The sequence below is a fragment of the Rhinichthys klamathensis genome, unplaced genomic scaffold, assembly GCF_029890125.1.
Source record: "Rhinichthys klamathensis goyatoka isolate OS25496 unplaced genomic scaffold, OSU_Roscu_1.1 h1tg000119l_1, whole genome shotgun sequence".
Lineage (NCBI taxonomy): Eukaryota > Metazoa > Chordata > Actinopteri > Cypriniformes > Leuciscidae > Rhinichthys > Rhinichthys klamathensis.
The window spans coordinates 1709791-1735863 of record NW_026606656.1 but is presented as its reverse complement, the minus strand read 5'-3'; the positions used below and the strand labels follow the sequence as shown (position 1 = coordinate 1735863).

Genomic DNA, 26073 nt, shown 5'->3' with positions numbered 1-26073 from the left:
TCTGAAAGTTTGAATAAAGTTTATCTTTACCCCAATTAACAATTTTCTGTGAGTAAATCTCATTAAATTTTGTTTTAGAACAGTGCTAACATCCCCAAGGTTAAGAGTTTGATTCCCAGGTATAGGAGATCCTGATAAGACAAAAATGTATCGTATATGTACTGTACTTTTAACATAAATGCTTACTGAACAAGATTTTCTTGTTTGTTAACTTTGTTAGTTCTGACAATGATCAGATATTCCCCATAAACACACTTTTGTCAGTTTAAATTTCAAATATTATATCACAAATGTGGTAGAAAATAATTATATTTCTTGATAGTTTTCTAATAGATTTATACAAATTTCATCTTTATTAAGATTATAGATCACGAAACCTTTTTAAAAAAATCATACTTAGTCAAGATATAGGGACTGTTGAAATTAGAATATGCTTTTCATTATTAAATGATTAGTGGCCTTAAAGGGTTAGTTCACCCAAAAATGAAATTCTGTCAGTAATTACTCGCCCTTATGTTGTTCCAACCCCGTAAGACTTTCGTTCATCTTCGGAACACAAAATTAAGATATTTTTGATTAAATCTGAGAGCTGGCTCACTCCTCCATATAGGCTTCTAAGGGATCGAAACTTGCCAGCCCATAAAAGTTATTAAAGACATCGTTAAAATAGTCCGAGTGACTACAGTGGCTCAACCATAAGTTTATCAAGCGACGAGAATACTTTTTGTGCGCAACAAACAAACAAAAATAACGACTTTATTCACCTATTAATTTCCTTCTCTGTGGGCCTCGAGTGAGTTTATGTAGTGTAATTGCGCAGCGCTGTCACACGCATCACACACATGACCAGCGTCGGCCAATAGTGAGCCTACGTGTGACGTACAACACAGAAGCGCTACGCAGTTACACTGCGTGAACTAACTCGAGGCCCACAAAGAAGGAAATGAATAGTTGAATAAAGTCATTATTTTTGTTTGTTTGTTGCTCACAAGTTTCAATCCCTTAGAAGCCTATGGAGGAGTGATCCAGCCCTCAGATTTCATCAAGAATTTCTCAATTTGTGTTCCGAAGATGAACGAAAGTCTTACGAGCTTGTAACAACATGAAGGTGAGTAATTACTGACACAATTTTAATTTTTGGGTGAACTATCCCTTTAAAATTCATTGTTTATTGCCAGCAAGAAAAAGTTCCTCTTCCTGAATCTGCCTTTTGTTTGCAGATTAAATTACTCCATGCTCTAATGCCTCAGGCCTTCATAAAAAAAAAGCATTGTTGTAGAAAGTCCTATTACTGCCCACTTGCAGAGCAGACTTAAAGGGTTAGTTCACCCAAAAATGAAAATTCTGTCAGTAATTACTCACCCTCATGTTGTTCCAACCCCGTAAGACTTTCGTTCATCTTCGGAACACAAATTAAGATATTTTTAATGAAATCTGAGAGCTGGATCACTCCTCCATTAGTCTCGCGTAGCCAGACCTTCAGACTGACGGCTGAAGGTCTGGAACTCATAGCAGCTTTCTTTGGCCAAGGCCCGCCCATAAGGCCGTTTGACCGACATGTCAAACAACCAATTACAGTTCGTTTCGTTCAGCGTCACGTTTCGGTGCGTGGAAATGTCCCCACAACATTAGACCGGCGTGCAACAAGTCAGTCAGCATAGAAAATCAAAGATGGAGAAGAAAACTTCAAGAGTCTATGCCGTGAACCTCGCATACTTTTGAGAATCCTACGTTCAGCTGATCTTGATAAATGCTCATTGTCACTCATGTAAACACAACAGTTTTTCTTCCGCAATCACACGTCTGCGCAAAAAAACAAACAAAAAGAACGACTTTATTCAACTACTGTGTAAGGCCGTGATATTTCACGTAGTGAAACTACGCAAAGCTTCTAGGTTGTATGTCACGCATCACACACATGACCAGCGTCGGCCAATAGTGAGCCTACGTGTGACGTGCAACCTAGAAGCTTTGCGTAGTTTCACTACGTGAAATATCACGGCCTTACACAGTAGTTGAATAAAGTCGTTCTTTTTGTTTGTTTTTTGCGCACAAAAAGTATTCTCGTCGCTTGATAAACTTAAGATTGAGCCACTGTAGTCACTCGGACTATTTTAACGATGTCTTTCATAACTTTTGGGCCGGCCAGTTTCGATCCCTTAAGAAGCCTATGGAGGAGTGATCCAGCTCTCAGATTTCATTAAAAATATCTTAATTTGTGTTCCGAAGATGAACGAAAGTCTTACGGGGTTGGAACAACATGAGGGTGAGTAATTACTGACAGAATTTTCATTTTTGGGTGAACTAACCCTTTAAGGTTAAACCCACAAGCCCTCACAAGTCTGTGCTGCAGTTTTGAACTGCAGATGTTCTGTGTGCCAACCGCAGAGTGACCTGTCCTGAGAAGCACTGGGTCTTGTCTGTCTGATTGCATCACAATTGTTTAATATTCATTTTTAAACTTCTCTCGTGTGAACTCTATTTGTCAGTGGGCTGTGTTGTTTCCCCATCACAGGTTATTGTTATGTAAAAAATCATATTCCTTGATGTTCTAAGTGCATCAAAAAATACAGCTCAAGAAAAAAAGTACAGACAAATATCAGTGCAAAAATTTACAAACACAATATTGTGCCATCAGAAAAAAACAGACCAAAGAGCCAATGGAAATGGTGACCCCTGCAGGTCAGAGAATTTTCTGCCATGGAATTTACGAGGAAAGTCTCAAATGGGCACAAATGGAAAATAAGCATACAGACACACAGAGATATACTAAATGTAGGCCTACTTAAATTGATTAGATGAATGAATCACTGAATTGATGAGTGATCAACAAAGTAATAAAAACAGACAGATGTTTTACAAAGGGGTAGAGAAACTGGATGGATCACATAATTAACATTTCGCATAATATTCTTACAAGATAGCATTGTACTAAGCAAATCCATTAAAAGGCATTCTATTCCCTGACGTAACAGAACGTACGTTGCTATGCAACAAAAACAAAAAATCTGATGTTCACGTCACAGGTGTCAGTATCACCAGAGACAATTTATATACATAGACATAATAAATACATAGACGCCCTATTGGCCGCTGGAGCGTACGTCAACGGCGCCGCCATGTTGGGGATGGCAACTTTCCCATACCTCTCATACGCTCTCATACCGGGAATTGAGAAAAATGCATGTTTTGTGCGCTGTTTGGGGCTGTACACATCGCCACACAATTGAAAACGAATCGGTTACCTAACGTAACCTCGGTTCTCTCTAGAAGAGGGAACGAGTACTGCGTAAGCTAGCTTACGCTGCGGGAAAGATTCATCTTTGCTGAGATATTGAAGCCAAAAAATTATTTCATAATTTGTATCCATTGACAACGCAGTTCCTCTGCGGCAGACCTAGAGCAGGCTAGCTAGCAGCTCATTGGTTCGCTCAGAGAGAACTGCTTAAGCCTATGGGAGAGCGGGGCTGAACCCGCTTCCAATGAGAGGCGCCCGCGCGCTCATTGCGTCATGGCCCGCCAGAATGGGCGTGGCTATGGTGTATATAACAGTCTCTCCCAGGCTTATATGTTGATTTATTTCAGCGTGAAGCGAAACGCTAGTAGCGCAAGCACGGCCGGGAACGCAATACTCGTTCCCTCTTCTAGAGAGAACCGAGGTTACGTTAGGTAACCGATTCGTTCTCTTACGAGAGGTTCTCTCGTATTGCGTAAGCTAGCTTACGCTGCGGGAACACCTAGTCAACGCCGTGCGCGCTATGAATCCACTCATGAATCCCAGGGTGATACCGGGGGATTTTTAACGTGGAGTGAATGTATTATGAGGCCGGCAGAGCGGGCACATGAAGTGTATACATAAGCATGTACGAGGCCGGCAGAGCGGGCACATGAAGTGTATAAGCATTTAAGGAGCGCACAAGGGGCGAACCGGTTGTGTGAGGGACTCCCAGTAATGCAGCTTCTTAGGGAGCTGGTCGTTAGACAGCTAGTAATTTTGCCTGCAAGGCGGGAACTTCCAAGTTGTAAAATCTGACAAAAGTGGACGGGGAGGCCCATCCCGCGGCCACACAAATGTCATGAATGGAAATTCCACAGGACCATGCCCACGATGAGGCCATGCCTCTAGTGGAGTGCGCCCTGATGCCCAGAGGGCAGGGCAGGCATTTAGATGCGTAAGCAGAGGCGATAGCGTCTACTATCCATCTAGACAGTGTCTGTTTAGAGGCGGCCAGACCTTTGGTGCGCCCCCCAAACGACACGAAAAGCTGCTCAGCGCGTCTGAACGCGGCAGCGCGCGTAGTGTACAATCTCAGAGCCCGCACCGGGCAGAGGAGATTGGCGTCGCGCTCACTATCGGATGAAGGCAGAGCCGATAGGGAAATAATCTGAGCCCTGAACGGGGTACCAATCGCCTTCGGGACATAGCCATGTCTAGGTTTGAGAATGACAACAGAATCATTCTGTCCAAACTCGAGACACGCGGCGCTGGATGAGAGCGCGTGAAGATCCCCCACGCGTTTTACTGAGGACAGAGCCGTCAGAAAAACGGTTTTGAGCGAGAGGTATTTTAGGTCCACAGACTCGAGCGGTTCGAACGGGGGTGCTTTCATAGCTTCGAGAACTATAGAAAAATCCCAGATAGGAACCGAAGGGGGGCGCGGAGGGTTCATCCTCTTAGCTCCCCTGAGGAAGCGGATGACTAACTCGTCTTTGCCCAGGGACTGAGCGCGTCGGGGTTCAGAGAACGCCACGACGGCTGCCACGTAAACCTTGAGAGTGGAGGGGGACCTGCCCTTGTCCAGCATCTCTTGAAGGAAAACAAGCAAAGACGGCACCTCGCATGACCGTGGGTCCAAATGTTTGTCGGTGCACCATTTTGAGAACACAGACCATTTAGACGCATAGAGCCTTCTCGTGGAAGGTGCTCTAGCCTGTATGATAGTGTTTCTTACTCCTTCTGGCAAATCGACGAATAGTCGTTGATCACCCATGCATGTAGCGCCCAGCGCCGTGGATGGGGGTGCCAGATCGTGCCGCGAGCTTGAGAGAGGAGATCTGCTCTGACTGGGATGGGCCACGGGGCTGTCTGTGACAGCTGAGTGAGCTCCGGAACCCAATTCTGACTCTCCCAACGCGGGGCTATGAGGAGCACCGAGTGGCGTGTGTCCCTGATCCTCTGAATTACCTGTGGTAGCAGAGCGATCGGAGGGAATGCATAGAGCGGGCGGCGAGGCCATTCCTGGGCTAGCGCGTCCTCGCTCCTTGAGAAAAATATTGGGCAGTGAGCATTCTCTTCTGACGCGAAGAGGTCCACCTCTGCTCTGCCGAATAGCCGCCACAGTATTTGGACCGTTTGTGTGTTCAGTAGGGATGGGAAGATTAACCGATATGTATCGATACGCGGTCATGCGCGTGCACGATGCGAGTGCATCGGTAGAGCAGCAGAGGATGAATTAAATTTTGGAAGCAAATCGAGATGCATCGGTTTTTGCGAGATGCATCGGTTTTTCCGAGATACAGCTTATCCTTTTAATACAGAATGTATTTCTTTATTTATTTAAGTGTTGTGAACTTGTTTTTGGCACATAATTTAATCGACCTACATAAAGTAGGCCTAAGCAACGGACTTTGCGGGTGTGTACACTATAACTCAATGTATCAGCTGCGCGGATGAAGCCAGTGATGCGCCCAAAGGTAGTTGTCGGGAAGCGCGAGGAGTAAGCAAAACAAACATGTCGGATGCCGAGATAATTTATCCTCCACTGAGTTTTAAATCTAAAGTTTGGAAACACTATGGATTTTACAAGAAAGACGGACGACTTGACAAGACAAATGCAATTTGTAAATTGTGCCGCGCATCTGTAAAATACACGGGCAGTACGACTAATCTGATATCTCACTTGAAGCGGCGCCACGGTGTTGTTGTGGAGGAAGCATCTGCCAGTGCCCCTGCATCCTGCTCTGATTCACCTGTAGCTACCAGCTCCAAAAGTGGTGAGAAAAGTATTGAAGGTTTTTTCCATGCACCGCTTGCTAACAATTCCGCGCGCTCCACGGCAATAACAGATGCTATTGCATTGTTCATCTGCAAAGATATTCAGCCCTATAGTGTCACGGAGAACGAAGGTTTTAAACACCTCCTCCATGTTTTGGAGCCTCGTTATAAGATACCAAACCGAAAGCTATTCTCCGATAAACAGATTCCTGCTCTGTACGACAAAGTCAGAAGAGAGATAGAGGAGTCTCTGCACAAAGCCCAAAGAGTTGCTTTAACAGTGGACGGTTGGACATCTTGCGCTACAGCATCAAATGTAACGGTCACAGCACACTACATAGATGACGGCTGGATTCTCAAAAATCACGTTTTGCAGACCAGAGTGTTCAACGAGGCTCACACAGGGAATAATCTAGCCGTTTTACTTCAGGATGTTTGCCGCGAGTGGAAGATCGAAGAGAAGAGCCCCGCGTTAGTCACAGATAACGCCAGAAACATGATCCTGGCTGGTGCTGGTGCCAAAATGGACCCACACGTGAGATGCATCGCCCACACATTGAACTTGGCATCTCAAAAAGCCTTTAAGGTGGACAGTGTCTCTGTGCTGGTGGTGAAAGTTAGGAAGCTTGTCACCTTTTTCCACAAAAGCCCCAAGGCAACTGAAGTTCTGCGTGAAATACAGACCCAGTTACACCTGCCCAACCACAAGCTCATCCATGACGTTTCCACCAGATGGAACAGTACCCTCGACATGTTGGAGCGTTTCTGGGAGCAGCAGCCTGCTGTGCTGAACACCCTGCTATCCAGGAAGATAAAGAGGCGTGAGGCTATGGCCAGTTTGACAGAAGATGACATGACACTGATCCCAGAGATCATCAAATTAATGTCACCACTGAAAGTGGCAACCACACTCCTCAGTGAGGAAAAAAATCCCACCATCTCCATTATCTCTCCAGTCCAAGCCAAATTGCAGAGACAATTCCAACCAGATGAGAGTGATCTAGAGGTTATTTCCCATATGAAAGACAGATTCAGGCAGGACTTTGATGGCCGTTATACATATCTTGAAGGCACTCTCCACTGTGCCTCAGCACTTGACCCCCGTTTTAAAGACCTGGCTTTTCTGGATGACAGTGATGCCAAGGATATGGTATTCATGAAGATAACAACAGAGGTGGTACAGATGAATGGAGAGGTAAGAACATTTAAAGTAAGATTGTTATTGCAGTTTAGAACTAATAATATATGATTTGAATAATATGAATAATATATGCATTATTTTACATGTTTATGCATTTTTAAGGAAGAGGTCAGTGACACAGCAATGCCGAATGAAGACCAGGCAACAGGCACATTGGAAGAGGACCAGACAGCTGAAACAGAAGGCGACAAAAGCCCTTCCAACGAGGACAAGACAGGTTGGTTTAAATGGAGACAATGCCAAAAATGTACAGAAATATGTAGTGAAGATTCAATATAGTGAACTAATTTTCAGATTGTAAATTAAAGTAATATTTTTAGCACAACTGATGAGCCTCCTCTGCCCTCTTCTGTAGATGATGCCCCTCCAAAGAAAAAGACTGCCATGGACCAGATGTTTGGAGATTTCCTGAGTGCAAGACCACCAGCAAAGACCATCAGGGAGAAAGCTAAGGATGAAATCTTAAAATATAGAGAAAGGGACACTTTAGGTTTGGATGGGGATGTGTTGCAGTGGTGGAGACTGCAAGTAGATCTTCCACTACTATCAGCTTTAGCAAAGAGATATCTGTCCATCCCAGCAACAAGCGTACCAGCTGAAAGAGTTTTCAGCACAGCTGGAGATATAGTTACAGCTCAGCGTAGCTTGCTTCACCCTGATCATGTTGATCAGTTGATATTTCTGAAGAAAAACCTTTAACTGAAGGTGACTGACCGATGTGCACTATTCTAAAAAGCATTTTTTTTTATTTAGAATTTTATTTAATTTTTATTTTATTTTATTTTATTAGCCTGTTGTTTACAGTGACAGTGATGTTTCAAAGTAAAAGCAGCATAACACTGCTAGTTCACAACGTTAACTTTTGAATATTCAGTGGCAAAACATCTTTGTAAAACTTATTTTCATAGTTGAAAACTGAAATCACAATTCTTGTTGTGCAATGGTAAGCCTTCTTTCTGTTGAAAGAGTGCAAATATTTTTTTTTAGTATGCATTGCACTTATACCTTCTGTTTATCTTGGAAATACTTAAATAATATGTGCCATGTGTTCTAAAATGGCCCTCTACTGTAAACCGACACTCAGGCTCTGAGAGAAAAGCCAGTTTGTAAAAAAGTCTTGGTTTTACTTGGTTAATAAATAATCAAACTCATTCAATGGCACCGCATCCTCTTTCACATCACCACATAAACTTGATCTAATTAGCTAGTGCTGAAGTATCGCATCGTATCGTGATAAGACTGTAAATCGTATCGTATTGCATCGCAAAATGCTACACATGTATCGTTAATATATCGGATCGGATACTTTGTATCGAGATGCATATCGGATCGGCATTATACCTTAGATGCCCAACCCTAGTGTTCAGGGACCATTCTCCTGAGGAGATGAGGTTCCTGGACAGTATGTCTGGACCGTCGTTCAGATGGCCCGGCACATGCGTCGCTCTGAGTGAGAGCAGGCGGCTCTGAGACCAAACTAAAATGCGGTGTGTCAGTAGGAAGAGATTCCTGGACCTGACACCGCCCTGACGGTTGAGATAGGAGACCACAGCCATGTTGTCCGAACTGATCAGGACGTGGTGTCCCCGAATGAGCGGGAGGAAGCGCGAAAGCGCGTTCTCGACCGCAAGCATTTCCAGACAGTTTATGTGTAAGGGGCTTTCCTGTGTCGACCAATGGCCGAAGGCCGGTGAGCCCTCGCAGACTGCACCCCAACCCGTGTTGGATGCATCTGTCGAGATGACTTTTCGGCGGGAAAAGGTCCCCATCGTGACGCCAAAAGTTTTCAGAGGTGTGCGGGTGCCCATCTGAAACGAGGCGGCCAGTCGCTGTACACTGCGCGCGCGCTGTGTAGACAGGCGAGCCGTCATCGTGACCGAGTTCAAATCTATTCCTAGAAAGGAAATCGATTGACTGGGTTGAAGGGAGCTCTTTGTCCAGTTGACAGAGAGGCCCAGCGTTTTCAGATGGTCGAGGAGAACTGCGCGGTGCGACAGAAGCTCCGTCTGTGATTGGGCCAAAATCAGCCAGTCGTCCAGATAATTCAATATGCGCAGCCCCTGGCTCCGCAGGGGGGCGAGCGCCGTATCCATGCACTTCGTGAATGTGCGGGGCGCCAGGGATAAGCCGAACGGGAGAACGGCGTATTGATAAACATGACCCTCGAAGGCGAAACGTAAGAATGGCCTGTGACGGGGATTTATCTGGATCTGAAAATAGGCGTCTTTCAGGTCTAGAGAGATGAACCAGTCCCCTTGGCGCACCTGCGCGAGGAGTTTCCTGGTAGTGAGCATTTTGAACGGTCTCTTCATGAGCACTTTGTTCAAAGACCTGAGATCTAAAATCGGTCTGAGGCCGCCGTCTTTCTTGGGAACCAGAAAATAACGGCCGTAAAACCCCGACTCGGTCATAGATGGTGGGACTCTCTCTATGGCGCCCTTTTGCAACAGCGTCGCAATTTCTGAGCGGAGCGTGCCGGCGGCCAGCGGGCTGACAGTAGATTCGAGCCGCGCACGCGCACGAGGCGGGCGGCGGCGAAACTGTAGCAGATAGCCGTTCTTTATAATGCTTAGTACCCACGGGGAAATGCCTGGAATGGCTTCCCACGCTTTGGAGCATGCGGCTAGTGGCCGAATGGCTATATCGCCCTGATTGCTGCACATAGCGGGCTGGACACAGTGTGTGGGCGCGCTTTGAATGTGTGTGGCAACGGGATTTGCACTCAGAGAGGAGTCTATGGGCCGTGAAACAGAGCGAGCAGAGAGGGGACACGCGCACGAGCTCGTGGGCGTGTTTATGTTCACTGATATTAGAGCGGGCTGTGCCCGTTTCATGTGATGGGGCTCTGATAGAGACACGGGATATGTTATGCTTGTGTGTATGGGTGAGCACATGATTGTGGGCACATTTTCTACACAACTGGCAAATTTTCTCTTTTTGAGATTTCTCTGGGTAGCCGTAAAAACGGCTTTTTGTCGCTCGCAAGCGGGCTGGGACACCGGCTTGTTTGTGGCGGTCAACACTACAGCAGTCGGCGAAACAACGGGGACTGGCAGAGGGCGAAGCTTTGACGGCGGTCCGGCCGCAGCGGGAGAGCACCGTCGTTTTCTTAACTTTGCTAGGCAGACTTCTGATGATCAGGCTTCAGCGTGATCTTAGGTCGCGGGCCCCGTGGGGGCGGCGGTCTGCGGCGGCTGAGCGAGAGTGAGGGCGGCCGCCCTGTCTGCGCTGGGCTGTTTGAGTCTGCGGAGGGGGGCGCTGTGGTGGAGCTCTGGCAGGAGGCTCGCGAGAGCGGCCCGCGGAAGAGCTAGCGCGGCGGGGCAGAAACAAATTCATCGCCTGAGTAGCTTTCTGGACCTCGGAAAAGCGATCGACGATTCCCGTGACAGCAGATCCAAAAAGGTCCGTCGGGGAGAGGGGCGCGTTAAGAAACGCGGCGCGCTCAGAATCTCCCATGTCGGCGAGCGTGAGCCATAAGTGTCTCTCGGCTACACAAAGGCTGGCCATGCATCTCCCCAGAGCTTGTGCGGCGGCTTTAGTGTCGCGAAGGGCGAGGTCCGTAGCACTTCTCAGATCCGTGACAGCGGGGGAGGGGTTTCTACCGCTTTCGGCCCACTCACGGAGAATATCGCTCTGTAATACTTGGAGGACAGACATAGAATGTAGCGCTGCGGCGGCCTGACCGGCGGCGGCGTAGGCGCGAGCATGAAAGCTCGAGGTCGCTCTGCAAGCTTTCGAAGGAAGCGTGGGGGAAGAGCGCCATCTAGCAGAGGGCGGGCAGAGGTGTGCGGCGACCAAGTCCTCAACGGGCGGCATGGCTGAGTAACCTTTTTCGGCGGCTCCGTCCACCGAGCGCAGCGAGGCGGATATATCGGAGCGGTTTCTAGCCGAGAGCGGGGCATTCCAGGACTTCGTCAGCTCTGTGTGAAGTTCAGGCAGGAATGGGGCGGCCCGGTTGCACGCGGGGGTCGAGCGCCGATGAAAAAAGCTGCCGTCCATCCGGTTCGGGGCCTGCTCGGGTGGAGGAGACCACTCCAGACCGAGGCGTTCGACGGCCTGTGAGAGGAGGCGCATTAGTTCCTCCTCTATCCCGGCGCGGATCCCCGCCGACTCTCTCGTGGATCCGAGAGATGACCATTCTTCACTGTCTGATGCGAGCAGTGAACAGGAATCCTTCTCCTCCGCAGCGTCATCGGAAGCGACAGAGCGGCCACTCGGCGGCAACTGTATGTCCGGCAGGGGCGGGGAGGGAGAGCGGGAAGCGGCGGCGGCGGCCTGCATGGTTCCGCAGGGGGCTCCGGCGGCCTCTGGGAGCGGCGTTTCTTCTTACGCGGCGAAGAGGGAGGCGGCGCGGGAGCGGATTTTGCTGCCAGAAGTCGTGCCCGCAGGGACGACAACGGCAGGCTCTCACAGAAGTCGCATCCTCCATCCGCGAGGGCGAGTTCTGCGTGCTCGAGTCCCAGGCAGAGAGCGCAGATGACATGGCGGTCTCCATCCTCGAGAGGAGCGCGGCAAGAGCCGCAGGAAAAACGAGACATCTTTAAAAAGACGCTCGGCTCTTTTAGATATATATAGAGAAAAGAGAAGGATACAGTCGTCGGATGGCGCTAGCTTGCAGGGCGGCTGAAGGTGGTGAAGACGGCCGGCTTCTTCAGGGTCCGGGAGCTCGCTAGAGTGATGCCTTCTCGACGGCGACGGCGACGGCTTTTCTCAGGACAGCAGAAAACTGCAGCTTGCTGAAGATGAAATGAATCAACATATAAGCCTGGGAGAGACTGTTATATACACCATAGCCACGCCCATTCTGGCGGGCCATGACGCAATGAGCGCGCGGGCGCCTCTCATTGGAAGCGGGTTCAGCCCCGCTCTCCCATAGGCTTAAGCAGTTCTCTCTGAGCGAACCAATGAGCTGCTAGCTAGCCTGCTCTAGGTCTGCCGCAGAGGAACTGCGTTGTCAATGGATACAAATTATGAAATAATTTTTTGGCTTCAATATCTCAGCAAAGATGAATCTTTCCCGCAGCGTAAGCTAGCTTACGCAATACGAGAGAACCTCTCGTAAGAGAACAGCTTTCGAGGAATTACCTTTCACAAGCAAGACTGAACGTTTGTTTTTGGTTGTATTTGGTCATGATTTAATTAGTAATAGTAACGTTCAGAGGATACATTTTAAAATACTACTGTTATTGTGTCACGAAATGTAGTTTAAATAGTTTTTCAGTCGACAATGTAGTTGTTTAAAGCTCAAATATGTGGTTTGTTTATAAAGATAGCGCCTATTTAAAAATTTGATCTGACGTTTTCGGAGTTGTAAGATGCGCTCAGCGCTCGTCTACCCCGCCTGGAACAGCCGTACCTCGTTGAAGTTTTGCCGCTGACTCGGATGTCTGTAGTCTAGTGGTTAAACATGAGATATAATTCGTCTTGTGTATATCTAACGGGCGATCTTTGGTCTCATTAATCTATAAATGGTTCCCTGGTAAATCGTTTTGGCTGAGGGCAAAGTGAAGTTTCATAACTTTATATTTAGGCTATTTTAACGTTGTATCCTGCTGTATGTTTGACTGAAGCTACTTCTGTTATACTGATCAATAAAACTGAAATTTAACAAAAAGAGTTAAATATTAAAGTCACTATTTAACTTATTTTTATTGTGTATATTCTGTAATTGATATTTCTTATTCTATTGCTATTATTATTAATATTATTAATAAACTATGCTATTATCAATATTTTTATGATTGTATTATTACTTATGATATTATATAATTATACTAATCATTACTATTTTATTTGCTGTATACTATTTGTTTATTTTATTGACTAAACTATTTACTATTACTTCTCACTTTATGTTATATTTACTATTTGCATTGCACTATAGTTGTACCATAACGTATTATTATAAAGGATCCATCAGTTATCTTTGTTATTGCTAAAATCTGGTCAATCACAGAAAATGCTTTTTCCACAATAAGAAAACTTAAATTATATCTCAGTATGGGGGTCTTCACCATTCTTATCCAAGAATAAAAAGCCAGATACATGACAAGCCTGAGCTTAATTGACCATTCTTTATTAAAAAAAATATTTTACAAGTCTAACTATCGAGATTTTAAATAACTAGAGATGGAACTTTTTGTACACCACATACAAACCACTGAAATCGGTTGAAAAATGTAAAAACAGTTTGTTTTTATCAAGAAAAAAACGCAGCTCCCCCGTTTACTTACATTTGTTCACAGTGCAGTCTTGCCCTCCGCAAAATGGCGGACCCGTTGACGTATCGCAGCAACGTTCCAAAGCGGCCAATAGGGCGTCTATGTATTTATTATGTCTATGTTTATATATGCCTAAAAGGACTTTGGTATCACGTATTGGCCAATCAGAAGCCAGAACCGAACTATCCGTTTTAAAATAAATAACTCCGTTCCGACCTTATAGACTATTATCAAACAGAATATGCTATTTATAATCGTACCACACACCAGAGCCGTTAAATATGAGAGTTGCGACACACTTTGATCTCGCCGCCACGCGGTCACGTGGTTTATGTAGCTCTCAATAGTTCCAAACAAATCCGCGTTGCCAATGATTTTAAAGCGGGGCAGACAGCAGCAGCTGTATTTGCAGCAATTATCGGTAAATATTGATGCATAATGTACATTGATTTTTACGTTGACACTTAAATGGCTTGCATACAATGGCATACATTTTTTTCTGGGGAGTAGCAGAAACGGCATTAATACGTTTTTGTGTTTATTGTTGGAGGGAAATGGGGTGCTCCCATAACGTCCCTTACGAAAATTAACCATGGTTTTACTATAGTAAAACTGTAGTTAACTATGACTGTAGTAACCGTGGTATTTTGGTGCGAACCATGGTTTTTAAAAACCATGGTTTTGATACCATGGTTTTACTACAGTTATATTGTAGTAATACTACAGTAAAACCATAGTAACCATGACTGTAGTAACCATGTTTTTTTTTTTAAAACCATGGTTTTACTACAGTTATATTGTAGTAATACTACAGTAAAACCATAGTAACCATGACTGTAGTAACTGGTATTTTTAAAAACCATGGTTTTGATACCATGGTTTTACTACAGTTATGTTGTAGTAATACTACAGTAAAACCATAGTAACCATGACTGTAGTAACCATGGTTTTTGGACCATGGTTTTTGGAGTTTTTTAAAAACCATGGATCATGTACAATAAATTGGTTGTATTGCCACAGTGTAGCCAATGTTTTACTAAATTATCTTGAATTACATTTAAGCCATTTAGTTACAAAAAACATCTACAAAATAACAACAGAAAGAAGTTACCATATGATACAGACTTTATTACAGAAATTACATCTGAAAGAAAATATAAACTTGCATTTGTTCTCACATGTAACAAAACAATAAACTAAAAAGTTGTAAAAAAAAATATTGGTGATAAAGTGGTGCTGTGCAATGGTTAAATTAAGTTGCTAATTTACAAATAAAAAAATAGTAATTTGTTCCAGTGTAATAATGATGTATATACAAAAATGACATATTGTACAAATAAACATGACTTAGAGCACCTTTAAATACACAGCATCTACCTCCTCTAAAATGTCTGTAACCCGTGAACACGTGTCCAACACAAGCATGTTTGCAATTTATACTGTACATACATTAACAGGATTACAGCAATATTACTTGACAAGAACAATAAATACTATAAATTCAGAAGAAATGAGCCGTTCTTTTAAGAATGTTTTAAATGATATCCACTCACAAGAGATGAAGACATGGAGTCTCCTCATGGGGGATGAATAATGCACACTTTAAATTCTAGGTGAAAAAGGTTTTGTTGAAAAACATGTGATGCCGCATCCATGCCAGTAGGTGTCATTATGAAGTCTGTCATATGGCCAGTAGGTTACAGTCCAGCTTTGGTTTGGTTCTGTCTCGACCTTCAGCCCAAATGGACGCAGGAGCTAAAATGAGAAGAATACACACCACATTAACACACAAGCTGGAATACTCAACTGCTATTGGTCAGTTGCACTATCGAGTAGCCATGTAATAATGTCCAAGTGTAATAATGTCCATTCAGCCAGTGTTTTCATAAATAACTCATACAGTATTAGGGCTCCAAAAGCCAAGCAGAAATAATGTACATTATATGATCAGCTGAGTGTATTCTCCTTTACTTATACCGTAAAACTTCAAATAATAGCCGAGTCCCAAATAGACGCCTGTCTCTTTTACACGCCTGGTGTGGCTGCAGGTTTGGGTAAATAAAGGCCGGTCTCAAATAGAGGCCGGGTCTGTTTTTTTAGTTTCGGGTTGTATTTAACCTTCTAAAACCCATCAGATCGTCCGCTTTTTGGCGGCCGAAAAAGCAAATTTGTGTCCTGCCAAGCCAAAGCCTTTTTTGATCGGTGAGTGATGTAGCGCTTGACAGGGCGCATAACGAGCAGAGAGCGCGCTCCGGCCGCGCGCGCGCACTCTCACGTCTTCAAACGACACGAGCGCTGTCTTGCTCTCTCTCCCTCGCGCATATTAATCAAAATCAATTGACACGATAGTAAAAGGTCGGGAAGACAGCAGTTTCACGTGGAGCATTTGGAGATTTTTAGAGATTAGAGACTCTAGGCTTACACTCAATAAACAACATCTCAACACTAAATTATAAAGGCCGGTCTCATATAGACGCCTGTCTCAAATACAAGCCGGTGCAGTTCGGCGATTTGGGAAAATAAAAGCCCGGGCTATTATTTGAAGTTTTACGGTACATACTAAAAAAAAATGGTGCTAAACAGCACTAAAAGTGGTTCATTGGCTCGTAATCTTCAGAACACAACACAGTTTAAGATATTTTAGATTTAGTCCGAGAGCTTTCTGTCCCTCCATTGTAAATGTATGTACGGTGTACTGTCTTTGTCCAGAAAGGAAATAAAGACATCATCAAAGTAGTCCATGTGACATCAGTGGGTTAGTTAGAGTGTGTTGAAGCATCGAAAATACATTTTGGTCCAAAAATAACAAAAACTCAGACTTTATTCAGCATTGTATTGTGTTCCGGTTCTGTTGTGGATCCGCGTTCAGTGGCGCTGCTGACGTAAGACGCTGCTGACGTGTGTCTGGTGTGTGTCTGGTGTGTGTGTATTCCGGTTCTGTTGTGGATCCGTGGAAAAAAAAGCGTTCCGCACATTCAGCTGACATAAACCTCAATTTCAATAAACAAAACAAACTATCCAGTGATGAAATGTTTTCTGTGTTGACACAAATCTTGTGCGATGTCCTAAACTGCTGGGATAATCACACAACAATGCGTACCGTAGCCTACACGTCCTCAATGACACGTGCGATTCGCGAACAAATGACTCCTTTGAACTGATTCCATTTAATGAATGGTTAAAACAACTGATCTGTCCAACACTGAACTCACGAGACGTCTGCATCGGTGTATAACAAATCGGTAACACTTTACAATAAAGTTCAATTTATTAAACTCTAGTTAACTACATTAGTTAACATTAACTATTAATAAACTGCATTTCTACAGCATTTATTAATCTTTGTTAATGCTAATTTAATCATTAACACTGCTAGTGTTGCGTAGCGGGCGTGTTACGGATACGTGGTGTAATTTTTTTATTTTTATTAATTGAAATCATGTATTATGAATCATTAAACTTATACAACATTTTTTTTATATATATATGGAAAAAAATTCACACTAATTCTGTGTTGTGTTTTTTCTGGTAATAAAATGAAGACATAAAACACAAATTTTATCATTTATCATCAATTTTAATCATATGAAATTAAACTTTTTGTCAAATAACTTGCTGCACAATGAGCTTTAGCCTACTGTTAAAATTAAAACATGGATTATTCCTTAAGAATTTCAGTTTTGATGATAATCTATTTGGATTAGTGTTAGTGTATTATTACATTGGGACATATCTAAATTCTAATGTACAACAGTAATATATTTCTGTCAAGTTAAACCGAACTTTTATTTTGACGGGTTGCCGTGAAGACCTTTTGAGTTTCTGTGTGTTTATGTCATGATGACAGTTTTTCTCAAATGAAGCGGTGAAATGATCACGGACACGAAGTGACTTTCAGAGTGGATCTAGAGCCTGGAGAGGAAGTTCATGCATTTGTGTCTTCATATAGGCCAAAAAACAGCGCAAGCGTCACACGTGCTTCAGTGTGTGTGTGTGTGTGTGTGTGGTAAATGAAACTGCGCTTCGGCGGCACCATTCATTCACACAGAACATGCAGGATTCTTATTTAAATAGTCTTTGTGTTTTAATATTCACACACACTAGTCTACATCGCGATTTGATTTCAAGTGTACTGAACTGCTTTCTATTTTTTCTTAAAATTACAAATTCCGTGAAATTTCGCGTTATACACAATTCCTTTTTTATGACTGGATTTCGTCAGTATTTTAGGGGGGGCGGGGGGTTGTTTTGGGGGAGCGGGCCGCCCCCCCAAAACAATGGTAGGGGAAACACTGAACAGCTGTATTTTTTATTAACTAAGATTCATAAATACAGTAACAAATGTAGGCCTATTGCTCATGGTTCATGTTAGTTAGCCTAATGCATTAACTATGTTAACCAATCAAACCACATTTACTCAGAACACCTCTTAAAATGAGAATGTAAGTGTGCTTACCCCATTTATTATATTAGGAAGAGTGGTTAGGAAGATTTAACCTTAATAAACTACAGTATTTTCAGGTTATTTATATGACAATGTGAAGAAAACTTACCAAAAAAACCCAAAACTTTTAGTTTAGACTGGAGTGAGGTGAAGCCAGAAACAAAAAGTGCAAATCAAGTTGTTGTTAGCTAGCTGCTAATTGTATTCAATTGTATATGGTAGAAAATTAGTTAAAATAAACTTTTTAATGCTACTTTATTGTTGTAGTTTTTGATATTGATATGATGATATACCAAAATGATGATTAGGTTTAGCAAAGAAGGATTTTATCTTACAAAGCTATGAAATACAGTGGTAAAATCACAGCTTTAATAAAAAAATAAAAAAACAGGGCAAGAAAGGATGACAGTGTCCATCGGCCACCACCGAAAACCAATACATTTTAAGCGCAAGAGCTTGGTTAAACAAGGAGAGAGTGCCAAGCACAAATAAATGCAGGGACAAGTGTGTGGAAAACAAATCATGTTCGATTATTAAGGCTTTTAATCATCAGAATGCTGCCGGTCGTTCCGCTCTACTGGCAGAGCTAAACGTCAAATTTGGTGGGTGCTCCTAAATTTTTGCTGGTGCTCCTAACTTTTTGAAGTTGGGAGCACCAGTGCTACCAGGTAAAAAAGTTAATTTCGAGCCCTGATATGGATGAAGGCCTGTTGTGTTCTGTCTCTTGGTTTGTGATAGTGGCAGCTATTGTGAAACTCACCTTCGTCATCTACTGAGTGTGGATGGCATCAAGATCTTGTCCTGAAGAATCACAGGGCCAAACGATTATATCTCATCTGGTAACAAGAGCATAGCCATAACTTTAAGATCCCCTGAATTTAAGATCCCCTGAATTAAAGAATTTCAGTATTTATCAGTAAAAAATACATAAAAATAAATAAATACCTTTGAGTTGGACAGTATGTTGTCTGTCTCATTGGCCAACATAATTAAAAACACGCCTAGAGAAATCAAATAAAATATACCAATGACCATGATATCCTGTTATCATAATAGTTAAATTAATTATTATAACTATGACCATTATAACATTTGCCGCGGATTATTTGGCTGATTATTTAGCCTACAGGCTTCTCAAGGACAGTCTCACTAAAAAAAAAAAAAGTAAAGTGTGAGACTTCATTCAAAAGCATAAATCCTACAGACCCCCAACTTTTGAACAGTAGTGCACTGTATGTTTAAAGTTTTGCTTACTAGTCGAGTTCATAGCCGTGGAGATTTTCTTGGACGGGGTGCAGCAGGCCATCAGCATGATGATGATCTTCTAGAACATAACATGCAATGTGTCACAGAGCCAACAATGTTACATAGGATTTACAATAGAACATAGGGTTTATTACAAGGAAGCAAGCTAGAGCAGAGATGAAATGCAGAAAAGAGAAATAATATATATATATACATCTTAAGGTAATATATATTGTGAAATAAATCATCTGGAAGTATTATCATGATTAAACAGTAATTTCCCATTTGTTGTGGAGGTTTTTTTCTGTCCCGCCTGAAATCCCTTTTTTTAATTATCAGTATTTGTAAGTGACGTCACTGATTAACAGTCAGTAACCGTTACAGTGAACTATTTTAAGTTAAATAGCTTACTTCTAATCACCCATTGACAAATTACCAGCAAAACAAAACTATCAAAAACTGTTATCAACACAAAGATGTGGTTAAAACCCCAAACTTATGTAGCAGCTAACGTTAAAACAAGAGCTCCAGTGTAACGTTAACTTACCTCTTCTGAAAACAGTTGAGATGCTAACGGACTTTTTCGAAGACACAAACCCATTTCTATAAAGTAAATATTCAACAGAGCGTATTAATTACACGTAAGAAGGGTGTCAGGAACGTTTGTATCTATTATTAGTGTGATTTTGTTAACTAAACTTACCTGAAAGCAGCGAAAACAACAGCGAGAGACGTTACTTTTGCTGTGTGTCAGTTGATGACGTTTCCTCGTTTCCATCTGATCGCGCGCACGCTCCTGTCTTTGAATGCGACTCGAATGTTTACGCGCACGCGCATTAAAACCAGAACACTTCAAAGGCACGCAGCATTTAAATAAACATCTAGAATTATAACATTTATCATGATTTTAAAACTCATTGTGTAGTTCTATGAGTATGACCCAATCACTTCTATATTTTTTATACCATCACTTTGCTTTTGCTTTTATTTTTATTATAGGCCTACCTATGTTTTCTCCCATTCCTTATACAAGCAACCATAGCTCCGGATAGATCCATTTTTCTGTTGCAGTTTTTTTTTTTTTTTTTTTGTTTTTTTTTTTGTGTGTGTTATAAGTGTTGTAACACTTATAACGGGACAAACATGTCAAGTGCTGAGAATTCAGTAGGCTAAAAAATTATATTTAATGATCAATAGTTATGACATTTTGGGTGTATGAAAAATAATTGATAGATGACCAGATAAACTCATTAGTAGACAAATTGAGGTCCAGTGTCACAATATAAACTTATATTTATGTATATATATATAAGTATATATTGTTGTGACACTGGACCTCAATTTATTTATATATATATATTATTTTATTTATTCAATTTTATTTATATATATATATAAATGAAGCATTGGTATGCATACGACATTATTAATATATATATTATATATATATATATATATATTAATAATGTATATATATATATATATATATATATATATATATATATATATATATATATATATATATATATATATATATAATATCAGTATATATTGTGACACTGGACCACAATTTATATATATATATATATATATAACTATTATAATAAGATTATTTATGACATTGAGATTATTCTATTAAGAGTAATAAATAGCTAAATCTGTAATAAATATATACTGTAGTAAAACCATTCTTCATTTTGTAGTTGGTTCTGCTGCAAATGCTGTGGTAAAACCATGGTTCATTTTTGCATTTACTCTGGTTTTACTACAAAACTATATTAATCATGGTTACTGTAGTAAAAACCATGGTTATTTTTGTAGTTACTATGGTTTTACTACAAAAACCATGGTTCATTTTATGGTTACTATGGTTTTACTACAAAAACCATGGTTCATTTTATGGTTACTATGGTTTTACTACAAAAACCATGGTTAAACCAAGGTTATTGTAGTAAAACCATGGTTCGTTTGTAGTTACTATGGTTTTACTGCAAAAACCATAGTTAAACTATGGTTCATTTTGTAGTTACTATGGTTTTACTACAAAAACCATAGTTAAACCATGGTTACTACAAAAAAACCATGGTTACTACATAAAAACCATGGTTAATTTTCGTAAGGGGTAGAATACATTTACAGCACAGCAACGACCATTTGCAGCAAATTTATGTAAATATGATGGAGAGACGGCATTAACGTTAACAGTGTGGTCAGTTGAAATGAAACTGGAGATATGGTTACTGATACTGACTGGAATAATTCATAACATTAACGTTATTGTCATGATGTCATGATGTCATGTTGCGTAGGGGTACATTAGCCATACTAAAATTAATCCTATAACGTTAATGTTTGATCGTATTTATAGTTATTTAACTCAGTAACCATCTCTCCAGTTACACGCACATGTATATGTATAGCTACATACACACACACACACATATATATATATATATATTGTGTGTGTGTATGCATCCACTACCAACCAATGTTTTGAATCAGTAGGCTAAGATTTTTTATGTTTTTAAAATAAGTCATCTCTTCTGCTTACCAAAGCTGCATTTATTTGATTAAAAATACACATTAAAAAAGAAAGACAATTTAAAATTAAAATAAAACTATTTTCTATTTTAATATATTTTAAAATCTAATTTATTCTTGTGATCAAAGCTGAATTTTCATCATCATAACTCCAGTCTTCAGTGTCACATGATCATTCAGAAATCATTCTAATATGTGGATTTGATGCTCAAAAACATTCATTATTATTATCAATGCTGAAAACAGTTGCGTACAATTTATTTCAGGATTTTTTGATGAATAGAAAGTTCAAAAGAAGTGTTTATTTGGAAATAGGATCTTTTGTAACATTATAAATGTCTTTACTTTAACTTTTGATCAATTTAATTCATCCCTTATTCATCCTGAATAAAAGTATTGATTTATTTTATTTATTTCCCCCCAAAAAATAAAATAGAAATTCCTACTCACCCCAAAATTTTGAACGGTAGTGTTTAATGTTACAAAAGCTTTCTATTTCAGATAAATGCTGTTCTTTTGAACTTTCTATGCATTATATAATCCTGAAATAAAAATGTAAATAACTTTTTTCAACATGGATAATAATGAGAAATGTTTCTTGAGCATCAGATCATCATATTATACTGATTTCACTGAATGATCATGTGACACTGAAGACTGGAGTAATGATGCTGAAAATTCAGCTTTGATCACATGAATAAATTGCACTTAACTAATAATAATAAAAAAATTATATATATATATATATATATATATATATATATACACACACATGTATATACATACTCACATAGAAACAGTTGTTTTAAATTGCAATAATATTTCACAATATTACTGTTTTTTTCTTGTATTTTTAATCAAATAAATGCAACTTTGGTGAGCAGAAGAGACTTCTTTTAAAAACATTAAAAATCTTACCGATCCAAAACTTTTGACTGGTAGTGTATATACACATTGTTCTTGAAACTTTTATGTCAATAAAGCCATTTGAATTAAATTTATTTTTTTGTGTTTTGAATTTTGGAGGGAAGGGGGACTGCTCCCATAAGGTATAATACATTTCCAGTATTTACTGTATATATTTTTCTCATGCTTCTATGGTCATAATTAATAACATCCTTATGTTATGTTAAAATACATTCACATAAACCTGCACAACAAGCAAATATCAATTAAAGCTGCTCAGTTTAAGTCGAGAAAGAAGTTTGGTCAACAGTAAAAAATATACAAGGCAACCAATTGCATTCAACAAAACATTTAATTATATATTATATCTAAGGAGAGGGTAGGTAAGTTTTCCTTGAATCTTCTGTCTGAGTGTGTCAAAGGCCCCAGAGGAGACCGGGTCTTGAAGAAAAGCCTGTTGCTGTTGGAGAGAACTGGTAGTGGTAAAGAAAGGAAACGGTGTTAAAGTTAATACATTGAAGGACAGATTAAATACACATTTAAAGCCTATGTTTCCTAAACATTTTCATGAGGTTGAGAGTACACACCTACTGTTAGGTCAATACCTACTTGGAAATTTGTCATGATTTCTGTTATTTTGACAAAAATATCTATATCTATATACAAACCACTATTGTTATTCAAATTGCTATTCTTACACAACACCATTATGGAAGAAGATGGATGATTATTTTGCTCATCTGACAAATTATGCAAATTAGGGAAAAGATAATTTTATATTTTTATTGCATTATGATACCATATAAAGCTCAGCCATACATTCTGCTTTTCTATGATGTTCAGGATTTTTTTATACTGTCATCGAGGTGGAAATTCATTTTCACGTTTTAGCATTGAGGTATTATTTGTGGGAGTGCTGCTGTACTTATTTGCTTTATATCCAGAAGTATTTCTAATATTCTGACCACCCCGTGTATGTAAATAGGGTTAACATCACATTTAACAGACCTCTCTGACTGGTACCTAACGTTAGTGAAGTGTTGGTCACGTAAGCTAGCTGCAATTATCTATTATCTTCCAATAAACATTAACTAAAGTTGGCTACATAAATTACAACTACTGACTAGACTCATGAGAGCACGGCTAATGCGTCCAAATATAAAAAATACAGTAATTTCATGAACTTACCAGCGAGCGTACTTCAGAAGCACTGAAAATGAATGGGGTTCAATGCTGGAACTATCAGTGTTTGGAACTATTGGCCGCTCCACGACACGCGTTACTTCCGCATTCCAAAGTTCCTATGGCGGTCTATGGGAGTGTCGCAACTTTGTTTTTCAACGGCTCTGCCACACACTAGCCAATTTCCCTATGTCTTATTATTTACGGATCAAATTACTTACAATAACAATATGCGAAGACATTAATATATATATATATATATATATATATATATATATATATATATATATATATATATATATATATATTATATACCCTTTGAACTGCACATTAAACGTCCTGCCCATTACATTAGGCTTGTTTGAGATGAGCAAAATCTGCGCAGAACCGATCACCGGTGATCAGCGCGAGATGCATGCCGGTTAGAAATGTGTCCGAGTGCGGTCCGCCGGCCTTGCTCTGATGTCATGCTGACGTGTGTCAAAAAACTCTCGCGACCGCAAGGCGCACCTGTCGGATTCTGCAGTCGGGCGCAGTTGCTCTCCACCGACTGCGCTGATCAAAAGCATGATGGGAAACGACTTGCTGACGGCACAGCTTAATGCTCATTGGTTTAAACAACTGTGATGTATTGTTCTCTTTTAAAATGTTTGATTTTTGAAACTCTGATATCATGTTTTATGTCTATAAATTATGTGTGGATATCCCCAAACTCTCTGACAGTGGGATCTATGTGATGTAAAAAAAAAAATTAAATTAAAAATAAAAACACATATCTGTATTAAAGGTAAAAGTATTCATAAACATGTAGGCCTATTTTAAATGGAATTAAATAAGTACTTTGGGTGTCTTGTTCATTATATTTATTTTCATATTCAAGCAACAAAACCATGGGCGTAGGTTTGGTCTCAGCTTTGGTGGGGACAACCCCCGCCCCCAATCCCCCCCCAGCCGGGAATTATTTTGTTGTAAGATAAGTAACAGTGCTTTAATGGTGATTTCCTTTGTCATTTCTATTGTTCTCAATTGTAAGTCGTTGGATAAAAAGTGTCTGCTAAATGAATAAATGTAAATCTGTTGTGGTTTGATGCTGTCTTTCCTGCATACAAAATGGTTAATTAATTTTGTAGTCTATATGGCTAGCAAGTTTAACCCTCCTACCAGATAATATTGTTATTTTGGATATTATCAATCAAATAATGATTTATTATATTTGAATAACCAACAGTGTTAACTTTTGCCTTTTTAACATTGCCAACATGTTTTTCCAGCACATGTGTCTAAGCAAGTAAGCTACACTCACAAATACATTACATAAACAGAATGTAGAAACGAAAAATGTCTCAGATGATCCACTGTTTATGACGGCAAGATTCTAAGTTAAGATAGGCTAATTAACATTCAGTGACTTGCTAACGTAGCATTCTATCATGATAGCGCGACTTCTATGAGTCTATCCGTGCTGCACACCCCTAATTAAAGCTCCTAACCTTGAAAGATTGCAGAAGCTTACCGTCGGCGTCGTCACGCGCGCACACACACACACCACCCGCTCGCTCGCTGCCAGTGAGTGCAAGCACAAAAAGTAGTCCCGGCCCGCGCGTGTAGCCTGCCTGTCAGATACCCCGCCGCCAATCAAATTACGGCGTATCTTGTACTGTCGTCGTCCTGGCCGTTTGAATCGATCCAAATAGCAGCGCAAAGATCCAAATGCAGCGCAAATATCAAAATAGCAGTTCAAAGGAGCTTGCTAAATATTGGTGGGGACAAATTTGTCATCTCAAAATATTGATTGGGACTAGTACCTAGCGTCCCCCCCTAAACCTACGCCCTTGAACAAAACTTAAAGGGTTAGTTCGCCCATTTAAGACATGAAGTTGTATGCAATCCTTACCAGCACTATAGTGCATACACACTGACCCACTCTGTTGTCACCTCCCTGGTCAGAGTTCTGGCCGCTGGAAGTTTTTCAATAAAGTACTCCCGGTTATTTTCCGGGGCCACAAAACTGTGCGTTTTTACGTGAAAAAATGATTTGCGTTTCAAAGCTTGATTAATTTACCACACAAAAAACACGCCGGTCAAAATTCATACCTCAGTTTTAATCTGCACTATTTTCTATCCATTTCTATCAATCCGCGCGGCTGTCAACGTCAACAGTGCGCACGTTCCGATCAGCTGTTGATAGTGCGACTCGCTGACAACATGTCTGACTGCGAAACTTGGAAACTTCTGATGATGAAACCAATTTTAGCACAATGTCAGACGGATCAGATGATTAAAGTAATTTTACCACAACGACAATGTTATTGATTGCAACACAAAACCTCAATTGTGT

The 26073-nt window shown here is 40.8% G+C and overlaps 1 protein-coding gene and 2 long non-coding RNA genes across 5 annotated transcripts; 1 reads left to right on the top strand and 2 right to left on the bottom strand.

Moving 5' to 3' along the window:
• Positions 1–5732: 5732 nt before the first annotated feature.
• On the top strand, positions 5733–7895 carry LOC130088396 (E3 SUMO-protein ligase ZBED1-like). Its single transcript, XM_056255114.1, has 3 exons — positions 5733–7190; positions 7299–7413; positions 7552–7895. The coding sequence occupies exons 1-3, from the start codon at positions 5733–5735 to the stop codon at positions 7893–7895; spliced, it is 1917 nt and encodes a 638-aa protein (XP_056111089.1).
• Positions 7896–14619: 6724 nt separating this feature from the next.
• Positions 14620–19989, bottom strand: LOC130088392 (uncharacterized). Of its 3 annotated transcripts, XR_008807462.1 has the most exons (6): positions 19810–19989; positions 19654–19709; positions 19116–19185; positions 18807–19010; positions 18622–18697; positions 14620–15172 (listed from the first exon to the last, which is right to left on the bottom strand). It is a non-coding gene; the product is annotated as an uncharacterized LOC130088392 (long non-coding RNA). The 3 variants fall into 3 exon arrangements; XR_008807464.1 differs by lacking the exon at positions 18807–19010; XR_008807463.1 differs by having other exon boundaries at positions 19654–19834.
• Positions 19990–22482: 2493 nt separating this feature from the next.
• LOC130088391 (uncharacterized) lies at positions 22483–23892 on the bottom strand. The gene is made up of 2 exons (XR_008807461.1): positions 23742–23892; positions 22483–23026 (listed from the first exon to the last, which is right to left on the bottom strand). It is a non-coding gene; the product is annotated as an uncharacterized LOC130088391 (long non-coding RNA).
• Between the last annotated feature and the right edge of the window lie 2181 nt (positions 23893–26073).

Excerpts from the sequence above, each read along its gene's own strand:
- LOC130088396 (XM_056255114.1), top strand. The coding sequence starts at position 5,733 with ATGTCGGATGCCGAGATAATTTATCCTCCACTGAGTTTTAAATCTAAA. Across the intron at positions 7,191-7,298 it reads TGGTACAGATGAATGGAGAG|GAAGAGGTCAGTGACACAGC; the intron begins GTAAGAACATTT and ends TGCATTTTTAAG. Across the intron at positions 7,414-7,551 it reads TTCCAACGAGGACAAGACAG|ATGATGCCCCTCCAAAGAAA; the intron begins GTTGGTTTAAAT and ends CCTCTTCTGTAG.